Source organism: Pristiophorus japonicus, chromosome 20 (assembly GCF_044704955.1).
Source record: "Pristiophorus japonicus isolate sPriJap1 chromosome 20, sPriJap1.hap1, whole genome shotgun sequence".
In the NCBI taxonomy this organism is placed as follows: domain Eukaryota; kingdom Metazoa; phylum Chordata; class Chondrichthyes; family Pristiophoridae; genus Pristiophorus; species Pristiophorus japonicus.
In genome coordinates this window covers 42543372-42556618 of record NC_091996.1, presented here as the reverse complement: position 1 = coordinate 42556618, position 13247 = coordinate 42543372, and the positions used below count along the sequence as shown (strand labels likewise).

The window sequence follows — 13247 nt, the reverse complement described above, 5'->3', positions numbered from 1 at the left end:
GTGAACACTGGTCGACTATTTCAATCCATAGAATTTGACTACAACAGAAATGTGCCTTAAAAAAAAGTTTCAATTTTTCTGTTCCATCTATAGGTGGCAACAGAAAAAAGGCCTTGACTTTCACATGTAGGCTTGGTCATTTCATAAGTCTTGTTTGCATGACTTTATAATGTTCGATAAATATTTTATATTCAGCTGCCACAAATTGAACTCCACCATAATAAAGGAGTTATTGTCTACATTAGGACTATATTCTCTTAAGCAATGTAGTCACATCAGTTTAAAATAAGCATTTGCACACTTTACAAATCTATTACGAACTGCTTTTATTTATAACATTTGAGCAAGATTTGCATACAAATTCAGAACACTAATGGATCAAGCATAAATGCCCTTAAAACCGTTGAAAATTATAATGAATGCAAACAGTAATATCTCTGTAAAGTTCTTGAAGGACTTGCACAAAAAAACTGACCTGCACTAAAGGACCTTTAAAAATTTTATGTAAAATGGCGTTTTTAACGTCCAACCATCACGCATCAACAGCAGATGGCAAATTCAAAGACAAACTATTACTACTTTTACTATTACTAATGCTACTACATGTAAAAAAAGTTTTACTTGAATTCATGTTAAAAACAGGTTGTTCCTTTATACAATCTTGAGGCGAGTTTTACTTAGGAGTAAAATCACACAATAATCAGCACCATAACTGTTGGCCCTCACTATAACAAAAGTTCAATTTATTAAATGTCCTATCGTCAATATCTAGACAGACAATTCGCAGGAAGAATTTATCAGTACTGCTGAGCTGGTGCTTCAAGAAGTCTGTTCACACAAGTGGAGCCATTTCTCTCAATACAGCCCGACGTGGTCCAGGTTTGAATTAGCATGTCAAGAAATATTGGCGGATGTGGCGGAGCTGGTGTCTGGGAGTCCGTTTTGTTGTGCTTCCAATTGAGACACTGTGGCTTGTCGCTGAGCAATGGCAGCAGCTGAATGCTTGCACTTCTCTGAACCACACTGACAGGTAAAATATTTACTCTTGATGTCCCAGAACCTGTCTCCATAGTCAAAACTAAGAAACAAATACAGCAATATGTTAAAAGTGCCCCTTAAAACAAAAACAATAATTTCCCTCATGCAACTCTTTACTGCCTCTGAACAGCATTGTTATTTTGCAAGCTGCCTGCAAATGCTGATTTCCAACACTACATTCATCACTTAACCTAAATTGACCACTTTTATACTGCAGGTGTCCATTTATCATCTGTATTCTCTTTGGAGCAGTATGAACCAGTATTAGAGAGGTATACTGCTGGTTCATACTGCTACAAAATGCATCAAACCCACTGGAATGTTTTATGTAAGTGAATAACCAAGCATCCCAAGAGTAATCCCAGCCCACTTGATGCATAAAGCAAGTCTGAGCTTCAGGTTACTTCTCATTTTGCATCACTGACACTGAAAGCATTTCAGTGAACCAAAATGTGCAGCATAATTGGTCGACATAGATGATCATTTCAAAGCAGAGGTTAAACATTAAATGTATCCCTCAGCAACAAAGATCTTCACCTATACTGTACAGCAAGTCAAGAGAAAAGTGAAGACTGCATCTGAAATATTAAAATATGCTATTAATAATCTTTCAGTGCACTAATCTTGGGCTTTTTGTAGGTCTCTTGTCCAGTTTGTGTCTGTGTTTGAGCATGGACAAGAAAAACAAAAAGTGGACATTTTGGCCCATCAACAAAACACCACACTCCAAATATTGTGGAGCAGGCAAACTGAAAGGAGATTGATTTGCCATGCATCATCCTAACTTGTCTCCTTCTCTAAAGTGGACATATAGTGGCCTCAACCCAGGAATCCAGCTACCCCTATCCAACTCCCCAAACAGCTTATTGAAGTTAGAACACAGTGTGCACATGTGCATAACATTTAACTTTCAGGGCACTCAACATTGAAAGAAGCCAAGTATCTGATGAAAAAAATCTCTTCCAAAGCTAGGTGAAAATATATATTTAAAAATGTGCTAAGTGTTAAAATAGAAGTTCATGAATGCTTATAGGGACACAGATCGTTCCTGATACGAAGAGAGACAATTACCAGTTGCTTGTTTTTAGATAATTGAGACAAGAAAATCATTTCTCAGACTCCAACATTTCTATCTAAGCTATCTGTGCCACTATGGGGATGCGGTAAGTGAAATCTCCGCACAGGGATAGAGTGAAAATAATTAGTGATTCACTTCTTATAGAAATGAGAGCAGAACACAAAATATTCTGTGCATAACCATTTCCAAAGGAAGCAGTGATGAGAGAAAGCGACGTATACATTTGCTTAAAATTTAGCATTGTATTTTCAAGTTATTCTAATAATATCACTTGTTGATGCATGAGCAAGAGGAGCACAACTATTTCCATTCTACGGACTTCCAATCCGAGTTGGAGGACATCAATGAAATATGGTTAATATGGATTGTTAATGTTCATAGATTTATAGGCTGAGAACATAAATACCTTCCATCCATCTTCTGAAAGAGCAGATTAAAAGGTTTTTAAATTTCCATACATGCACATGCATCACAAACTCCAAACAAGCAACTCAACCTGTAACTCAACTTTATTTGGGCAGAAGGTGGTCCATAATACAGTTCGCACCTTATTCGAATAAAAGTGATGCACTGCCTACGTTAACTGAGCTGAATTCTGGCATTTTCTGAGTGGTTCAAGCAATCTGTTTAAGGGATGCTTATTTGGCCACTGATCACATGGTTTTAAGTGGGCAGGACTATCTACGTCAAATACTTCTGTTAGATGTCTCTCTTCATGGTTTGAAAGCGCAAGTTTCTCCAATCTCTCGTCGTAACTCAAACCTCAAACTAGGGTGCCGCCTAGTGGCTTTTTTCCCAATGCTTTAAAACCTCCCTCATGTCTCAGTGACCTGAACTGGACACAGTACTCAAAAACTGTTGGCCAAACAGAATCATCTCCTGCCATGTTGACTGCTATTTACTTGGTTATTATTAAACATATAATCCTCGCGTTTACTCCTAATAAATTGATTTCATTATTTTACAGGATTGAATGGGTCTGCAGTTGGGCATGCCTAGTCACACTTTTTGAAAATGGGCACCTTTTTGGCCCATTTCTAATCTACTGGCACTATATGTTAACGGGGTGGTACTTTTAGAAAATTCTGTCTATTTAGGTATCTGAAGAAAAGCTCTGGAAAACCAGTGTTAAATATTTACCCGAGTTCCTCGCCAGACTTGATGTCTCTACTGCTGAAGAATGCAATTCTTGGGAAACGAAGATCCTGGTGTGACATGAAAACGCGCACAGGGATCAGATTTGGCTCACACAGATGGTTTACGAAGCGGCTGACATTTCCATAGTAACGAGCATCGATGCAGTACACCTCCCCTTCCTAAAAAAAGTCACAAATATGTATTTGGTTATCCCTTCTCAGTTAAACATACCAGGAATGTAATTGAAGTGGAATTTAGAATGTGTATGCTCAGAATGGATAGTGTGAAGTACTTCAGAGAATCAATGCACTTTCCCATTTTGTTTCCCGGTTTTTGTCAACTTGTACACAAGCTCAAAAGCAACAGTTGACCACCTCCATAAACCTCTGGAATTCATCATCAAAACATCTATTATGTTTTGCCAAATACATCTGTAGATTAGATGATTTACCTGCCCTTAAATATCTGCCATAAAATCAGATGAAATTATTGAGGCAACCAGGCTGTTGCTTTTTAAGAATAGACACAGGATGGAGAGACTTTGACATCAGACATAATGCATATGTGCAACAATCTAAGAATCTTATTTCAAAGTCTGATGGGATGTGCAAACTTACCTTTTTAAAAATTCTGGATAAACATATACAAAGGGATTTGCTACAGATCATGAGCAAAAATATCAACTTCTGGTGCAAACGAGACATCTCAGTGGCAGTTTTCTTATCACAGAATTATAAGGATTTGAAGTGTATCCATAACAATTCACCAAAAATTAATTTTAAAATTGCACTGTTTAGTTAAATAATGTTTTATTTTACACAGGTTGGTATGGGAGCAACAAAATGGCATAATGGTGCATTATAAAGCACTCTTAAGTTATGACTGAGTAGAGGAAGCTTTACTCGTACTTGATGCTGACACTGGGTGCCTGAATGGAAAGTGTTATATGCCCCACCACCAATAATCCATGCCTTTGATAAGCACAGAAAAGGAAAAAAAATCTGAAAATAATTACAAAGATCAGAGATTTCTCTACTTCAGTAGTTTACCCAGAAGTGTTAAATCAGAATTCAAGTATTTAGAATATAACCAGGTATAAAATGTACTAAAAAAAAAATAAATGTTTAGAACTTAATAAAGGTGCTATATAAATACAAGTTAACATAGTAAAACATCCCAAGGCGCTTCACAACAAAATTACAAGACAAAACAGATAAATTTGACAACGAGCCACAACTTAGTAATATGATGGTTAAGAGAATTGTTAACTACAGAATGGTAAATTCAATGCTTGGAAAATTAAAGTGTGCATGTCTGTAGGAGGCGATGGATAACTCATTGGTTTATTATAACACACTCTACCCACCAGGATGCAAATATGCTTCTTTTAAATGACAAACCTAGTGTACTTTAAAAAAGACATTCTTTTGAATGTAAAGATTTGCATGTGTTAATTTCAATTGTCCCTTTCATTGAATTCTATTAACTGAAGGCAACAATACCAGGTTATACAATTTTGCCATGATACTTAAAGCAAAACTGAAATTATAACCACTTGGTAACAAATTAACAGCACACAATGGGCCCAAGTTTCGAGCCGCGCCTAGAACGATGCAGTCCCGACCTGGACGCCCGTTTTTCGCGCCACAAAGTGCGTCTAAAAAAAACCTCCGTATTCTCCACCTCCCTGCAGGTCCTCGGCGCAGCGCAGCACGAGCTGTAGGAGGCGGAGCCAGGTCCCTGCGCTGAAAACAGTGCCAGGACCTCTGCACATGCGCGCTACAGTGGGCACGCAGGTGCAGCAGCTCCAGGCACCCGAAACTGTGTGGGAGGAGCCCGAAGCACGCAGCCCCTAGCCCTGGCCGAATGGCCTCACTGGGGCTGCGTGAATAAGGCTCCTCCCACGGCCAGCTCCTACTTCCTCCCGACCCGACGCGACTCCCGCCTCCGGACCGGACCCGACACCGACCTGACTCCCGCCCGACTCCTCCACCCCCCATCCCACCCCAGACCGGACCGGACCCGACTCCCGCTCCCCCCCGCCCCCAGACTGGATCCGACCTGACCTCCCTCCCTCTCTCTCTCTCTCTCTTTCCCTCCCTCCCCCCGACCCGAACCGACCTCCCTCCCGACCCAACACCACCTACCTGTAAATCTGGTGCTGGGGACGGGCCCTGCCCGAAGTCTTGGGCCCGGCCCGTTCAGCCTCCCTCCACCCCATCTCCTTTCCCCCGCCCCCCCATCTCCTTTCTCCCCCTTCGCCCCTTCCCCCCCCCCCCACTCTCTCCCTCTCCCCTAGCTGTCAGAAACACAGATACTGACAGACAGCGAATGAGAGACACACACAGACAGACAGAGAGATAGAGACACTGACAGAGACACACTGACATCCCAGCACGCTGTTGGAGGGCTCCCGGTGCTGCGGTCAGTAAGTAGAAAATGTTTTATTTATTGATTTAAAAAAAAAATTATTTCTTATTAATTTTTTTGGATTGATTTATTGGTTGATTTATTGATGTATTTATCATTTATTATTGATGATGGCTCTTTATTTGTAAAACTTAAGTGTTTAATGTTTGTAAAATTCCCTTTAAACCACCCCCCCCCCCCCCCCCCCCACCATTCCCTATGCCTGATTTGTAACCTACGCCTGATTTTCTAAAGTGTCGACAAGGTTTTTTCGAGCGTACAAAAATCTTCACTTACTCCATTCTAAGTTAGTTTGGAGTAAGTTTTCACTGACGAAACTTTGAAAACAGGCGTAAGTGGCCGGACACGCCCCATTTTGAAAAATAAAATTCTGTTCCAAAGTGAAACTGTTCTAACTGACTAGAACTGGAGCAAACTAAATGACGAGAATTCCGATTTCTAAGATACTCCGTTCTACACCAGTTGCTCCTAAAAATCAGGAGCAAATCATGTGGAAACTTGGGGCCAAAAATGCTACATTCAGGCTGTTTTTGCCAATTATTGTGGAGAATAGAGAAGCTGGGATTGTTCTCAGAGCAGAGAAGGTTAAGGGGAGATTTAACCGAGGTGTTCAAAATTAGTAACGATTTTAATAGAGTAAATGAGAAACTGTTTCCAGTGACAGAAGAGTCGATAACTAGAGGACGCAGATTAAAAATAATTGGCAAAGGAACCAGAGGGGAGGAGAAGAATTTTTTTTAATGCACCAAGTCGTCGTGATCTGAAATGCACTGCACCTGAAAGGGTGGTGGAAGCAGATTCAATAAGTAACTTTGAAAAGGGGAATTGGATATATACTTGAAAAGAACTAAATTTGCAGAGCTATGGGAAAAGAGCAAGGAAGTGGGACTAATTGGATAGCTCTTTCAAAAAGTTGGCAACGGTACAATGTGCTGTATGCTTCTATTTCCAAGTGGAAAGGTTAGTTTTTGTTTTACGAATTCCACAGGTAAGTCTATGCCTCATTAAAACAATGAAAGGCATCTCTGGAGGTGCCAAAGTCACCAGGTCAGACGCTATGAAGATCTGCTATCTGGCATAGTTGACTTTTTTTCCCCCAGGGAATTTCCACAAATATGGAAATGAATGATCAGAGCAAATTAAAGACATACCTGAGCTGGTTTTGAGTCAGTACATTATCATGAAACCTCTCAGCACTTAATCATCCTTTTCTCCCAATCTAGCTGCAAGTTATTTCCCTCATGCCTTTTTATATAAACAATTTGGTTTCATGTCCGGATGGACGAAGCACATGGGTAAGGTTTGTAATTAAGTAACAATAAGCACAAAACATCAAAGAGATGAAACATCACCATGGATATGCAACATAAAAGCTATAAAACTACAGGAAATTAACTCCTGCCATTCCTGATGGTAAGTACGAAGGGTAATAAATAGATCTTCCAACACCCTTTGAGATTTAAGTCATAAGCACAAGCTGCAAGAAACTCACCCGGGGGGGGGGGGGGGAAGAAATTCAGCGACAAGAGTGACTCCAAGTCAGCGGGGGGGGGGGGGGGGGATCAATTTGCTGAGATTTTAAAAACATTTCACCCTTTACACTGTAATACACATATTCTATCTTGTATTCTAATAGATATTTAATCCTGCATCCTGTGCAAACTCCTACATGTGAAAAGTGTTGATTTCTTAGAAAACACTGGATAAAGTTCAAACAACATTGTTCTTTACTTTGATCATACACATCAATTTGTTCGATCATATCAACCAATACAATCTTGCAACAAATACCAACATATTTTTCAATTTCCAAATAGAGTCTGAAAACCTATAAAATGATGGTTTCTAGAAAGGTTAATGTTGGGATTTTAAGTTGCTCTGGGATAAACCTTTGTTCCCTCTTAGAATAGTTTTTCTCCTTTCATATGTTGAGTTTTCCCTTTTTCTCGTTCCATTTTATTATGGTCTCTGATTTTACTCATTTCATTAGTGCCATTTTTCTTCTCATTTTTTCAATTCTTTATCTATAATAACATTTGTAACTAATGGGCAGGGGAGGACTGCACACATTGTTCCCATTAGTACAATTTTTGTGTGTTTATACAGTGGAATTACACATTACTCAACGTACAAAATCACAAAAAAGTTGCTTGATTTGAGAGCATTTTATTCACCATTTCTCCGCCTCCTAATCGGAGCTACAAATGCACACATGTATAAGAGTAAGAACTGATTCACTAATCGTCCTCAATTTCGATGTTAAGATTTAAAATTTGAAAAAGCAGTGGAATTCAACACCATTTTGAGAATTGTCTTAAAATATTAGTCAATTGTCAAGCAAGCATCAGTATGCCCATCTCACATATTCCATTTTTATTCTAAACAAGAAAAAATATTTAATTTTCAAAACCATTTGCACCATTCAGAAAATTATTAATCTTTTAAAAAAATGTGCAGACCTGATTTCCAGATGGCTGATTAAACACATTGTTTATAGTAATTCCACTTTACTCAAGTAATCAGCAAGAACACCCACACCCTTTCCTTTTAAGTGTTCATAGTATCCAAAACAAGAAGCTGAAGCAATCATAGCTACTGCACCTTCTGTCAATGCCATGGCTTGATGTCAATAACATTGTATATTAGGGGATGCTTGGCTTGTGCTGTTTTGATGAAATTCTCAGTGATTTTGATATATTAATTGTGGCAGCACTATTCGTTATCTTCCTTACCACATGCAATTATTTTTTCAAATTGTTAAATACAACTAAAAAAGGGTAAATCCATTTGAAGTGCTCTTGTTACTGTGTCAGCTTCTTCACTATTCTTGCGAAAGACATTAAGCTTTGCAGGTAATTACTATCACACATATTGGGGGGGAATTTTAACATATAAAAACAGGTGGGTTTGGAGCGTGGAGGTAGTTAAATTGTTAAGATTCGGATTCCTGACCTGGACCCGCCCCCAACCTGCCCACTTCCGGTTAGAATGGAGGAAGGATGGGAACAGGCACCCAACCCGCTGCCAGGAGACAGGACACCAATTGAAATATTACAAGGACGGAAGCCACTGTTTTAACCTCCATTTCGTTTTTAATTGCATCGGGATGGGTTTTTAACACACTTCGTAAAGCCCTGCAAATACAGCAAGGCAAGGACTGCTGCATCCAGGAGGTAAGTGCTGTTACACCCAGCTTCTGGATCCAGGGTCCCTACCTAACTCAACCCACGCAATCGGAGACTCTCTCACGAGGTCTCCGATTGCCTTCACGGACACTGCTTCCCCCCCGCGTTCATCCTGAGGCCAGCCACGATTCTCTGGTGGCCAGCCCCGAAGTGATCTCCGCTTCCCCCCGCCCCCAACCCCACCCCCTGATCCCTCCTCTGTGCGGCCTAGTACTGCAGACCTACCCGCCTGTAGCCAAGCCAACCTTTCCACCTGGCACATGCAAGGGATGTGAGGCCTTGCATGCAACTCAGGCCCTGCTGTTAAAAGTTGCAGGGCCTGCGGGAAACCCGGCCTCTTGGGTTTCCCGACCGCCTCTGAGCACCCGCTACCCGCAACCTGTCTTCCTCTTTAAAATCCAGCCCATTGATTCACCATATTAAAAATGATACTTAAATCTTACATCGGTGTGCAAGTTTTTTTATGTCCTGTTGTTGTCACACTGTTATGCCAACTTTGTACCATTATAAATTTCTATTTCTCTTTATGATGGGGCTGGCTTCTGTAATTTTGTCACCCTGTAATTGCATGATCTGCCCTGCAGCGACGTCTCCAACAAATCGCTCAAAATGTTGTGCATACATTTTCCATTGAAAAAAATGTTGGTTGCCATTTTGTTTTGCCACTGGAACTGTGATTCCTAATGCCCAAAATCAGGAGAGACAGTCAGATACACACAAGAGACACTGGCACATAGGTCAGAGAGTGCAAGCGAGAGCCTTTCTTCATGCTAATAATTCAATTTTGAAAATTGTTTTTGAACCGTCAATTATTTCACCAGAGTCAGAAAAGGCAGGTGCTTAAAGCTGAGACACCAGGCTTTTAATTGTTAGCGCCTATAAACAGAGAAAAAAGGAGGAAGGCAGATCATGTCTTTACTAATTCCACCGGATTCCTTTTTTTTTAAAAAAAAGGTTGCATTTTGAAATCACACAAGTCTGAGAGAAACAGATAAAAAAGTGAGCAGGAAGGAGGAGAGTATGGAAAACAGAATGGGGTGCGGGGCCTCTGGCTGTTTATTGCCTGTCCTTGGGGGAAGCAAATAGGAGTGGGATGGGGCAGTGGATGGAGAGTTAGCAGTGAGGTGAATGACAGCTGAGCAAGGGTGGGGTGGGGGGGGGGGGGTGGGCGGAGAAAGAGAGGATACAGGAATTGAACAGGTAGTAATGGGAGTGAGGAGGTAGGAGGAAACAGAAGGGCTTGAGATTTTCAATCTAACTGCAGCCTGTAGCCATTGGTGGTTCCTTTAGCCGCCACACCAAACCAAGCACAAAGAGTCGAGGGAGAGAAGCAGAAGAGCAAGAGACCGAAGCAAAAGGGGAACGAGAGAGGAAAAACAGCAACACAAAGAAAACACAAACCGGTGAAACGATATTCTCCAACTTAGTGTGCAACAAAATCCAGCATGTGAATCACATTTCCTGTCAATAAATCACTACCTGTCTCACAATTTTCAGCTTTTGTGCCAACATTTAAAGTTGAAAATGACTGGTGTACTGGGAAAACCTGATCAAAAGATATAAATACTTCTTGGTAAACATTCTGCTATGACAGTTTGCTGATAAACCAATTGAATCACGTAAAATGCTTTTTGAAAATGTTTTTATCTGCCATTTTTTCACAGCAACAAAAATATTGTCGAAATTAAAATTTCAAACAAAATTTTATTAATTACAAACCAGAGTATTCTGATTATTTACCCAATTAATTGCCTTTGTGCCTTTTAATACTTTCATTAGCCCCCAATGCTACCAGACACAATACTAGCAGGCAGTTAAGCAACGCCTCAATTTCAAAATTCTCATCCTTGTTTTTAAATCCCACCATGACCTCGGCACTCCCTATCTCTGTAATCACCTCTAGCCCCACAACCCCCCCACCCCATGAGATATCTGCGTTCCTCTAATTCTGCCCTCTTGAGCAACCCTGATTATAATCGCTCAACCATTGTGGTCATGCTTTCTGTTGCCTAGGCCCCAAGCTCTAAAAATTCCCTGCCTTAACCTCTATTTCCTCCTTTAAGATGCTCCTTAAAACCTACATCTTTGACCAAGCTTTTGGTCATCTGCCCGAAATTTCTCCTTTTGTGGCTCGGTGTCAAATTTTTTAATCTTATAATACTTCTGTAAAGCGCCTTGGGATGTTTTACTACGTTGTAACGGTAATATATAAATACAATCTCGGAACTACCTTAATGCTCAGAGATCCTAAGACCTCCTTCACCATGCTCGCAGATCCTCCCATCCAATGATTCTACATCCCAACATCTGTCCAGCATCTCCTTCAAAGCCCCCATCCCAGTACTGCCAGATTCCAGGCCTTCTTCCCTGTTCTCCCAGGTCACAGGAGGACCCCGATTACTGGTACTTCAGTGTCTTTTCTAATTCAACTTGGCATGACACCCTTCTTACAAAAACCGAGGTGTACACACACCAGCAGGGTCTACGCAAATTCTGGGTTTAGGCATGTGCTAAAACCCAGAACTTGCGATCTATGAAGAATTCTCTTAAACAGATCATAAGAATCCGACGGAAATGAGCCTCCACGGGCGGAGAGTTGGGCTATTTGCCCAACTTCTGCCCGTGAAATTCTTAGGCCTGGTAAAAGCGTAATAGTTTTAAAAAAAACACAAAACAATTTTTTTTCATTCATTTACACATTAAAAACCCTGTGCAATAAGGTAAGTTTATTGTTAGACCCGTTAAAACATGTAAATTTGTTTTTCAAAAAATTACATTTTTGTTTTAAATATTTTATAAAATGCAATTTTAATACGTAATTTTGTATAAAATTTATTTGATGTGTAGAGGTATTTTTTTTTGTGATCCCCAGTCATACTTATGGGAGTTTTTTGATTGGTTGGGCAAGCCCATGTGATCCCAGGGGCGCTTGCGAGCCGAATGCGCTCCTGGGGTACGTGGGCCTCTACACAAGCCTACGCATAGGGGCCTAGGAGTGCAAGTCACCAAACCTCCTAAACCACCAGGTAAGTTCGTAGATTTTTTTTTTTTTTTTGCAGGTCAGAGGCATCCGCCTCCGACCGCAAATTCAGCCCCAATAATTCAAAGCTGAACTTAATGGGAAGTTGCTGAAACCTCCAAGATCAAACAACACAAAATATATACTCATATTTTGGATGCAACTTTCTTTAAATCTGTTTTTGTAAAAAGGTCATCTATAGCAACAATAATTTCAAAATCAAGTACTTCCTCAGCTAAATGTGAAAAAAAAAATCGCAGTTGACAAGAGAGATTGTCCTTTGCTTCCCTGTGGAGGATCGCTATTTTGGATCTCTCTCTCACAGCTGGAAGAAACCCCACAGAGATCGGTGACCAGACCTGTCAGTGAGCAGATGAAATGGAAATCATGCAGATTGGCACCTCAGCCTGCCTTAGATTTGGAGGCAATGAGCCAGCAAAGTTCAGCACTAATTCAGTACACAGCACATCAACCTGGATGTCAACCTCGTCATACTTCCAGTGTAACCATTTGCTCACAGGTTTTATTCCTCACATCAGTGCAGTGGATCCTAACTGTGTGTGGAAGACCCACAGGAGCTGTGGTTTCTCTGTGGTGGGGAGAGCCATTTTTCAAAGTTTGTGATCTACATGCTCTGGTGCTTTCAATAACGATAACTTTGCACATGAAAATTAATGTTACAATCGATTTTGTTGAAATTTTTCCATTCTTGGTTAATATGAATCTATCTGCATTCAGTACAATAATTCATAACCAAATAATGACAGCGCATCGGGCGATATATAAATTGCACTTATGCAGTTTTTCCATCTTATGCTCATTATTCTTGCTCATTTTCTTTATTGACAAGTTCTCTTTGTAATTCTTCTGCTCACCAAGCAGCATTTCTCATTTCAAGAAAAAGGGACAACAATTCAGAGTTTGGGAGTCAGCGTTAAATAAACTAATTTGTAAATCAAACCTTAATGTGACGTGGCAATAACACAGGAAGTACAATTGATCTAGCACAGAAAGGCCATGAGACAAAATGAGTACCTTATTATCGAGGTCAAAAAGATAGGAGTCATCTTCTCGCACATCTGCTTCTGCATCTGTTATAAGTTCCCCAACATACCTTGTACAAAGAAAAATTGTTTGAAAGACTGTTTTTACTGATTAACGTACCACTTTTAGTTTCGTATTGGCCAATATGGTTGCTGGAACATAAAATAATCTGGTCACAATATCTGGCTAACAATACTATTTTAGCTATCTTATCTTACCTCCCAGTTGTATTGGAATCTGACATAGGCTTTAAAAGTCAGATCAGTGATGCACATATCTAATAATGTTTTCTAGTGGTTTCCAGTATGAACATATG

The 13247-nt window shown here is 40.3% G+C and overlaps 1 protein-coding gene across 8 annotated transcripts in view; it reads right to left on the bottom strand.

Annotated features, from left to right (window-relative positions):
• Positions 1 to 325: 325 nt before the first annotated feature.
• Positions 326 to 13247, bottom strand: part of LOC139232504 (histone-lysine N-methyltransferase EHMT1-like) — a 159542-nt gene continuing 146620 nt past the window's right edge. For all 8 annotated transcript variants that reach the window (XM_070862817.1, XM_070862819.1, XM_070862814.1 and 5 more), the window contains 3 exons: positions 12923 to 13001; positions 3257 to 3432; positions 326 to 1078 (listed from right to left, as the gene is read on the bottom strand). In XM_070862817.1, coding sequence (XP_070718918.1) covers positions 895 to 1078; positions 3257 to 3432; positions 12923 to 13001 — 439 coding nt within the window. In that variant the 3' untranslated portion in view covers positions 326 to 894. The remainder of the gene's footprint in view (positions 1079 to 3256; positions 3433 to 12922; positions 13002 to 13247) is intronic.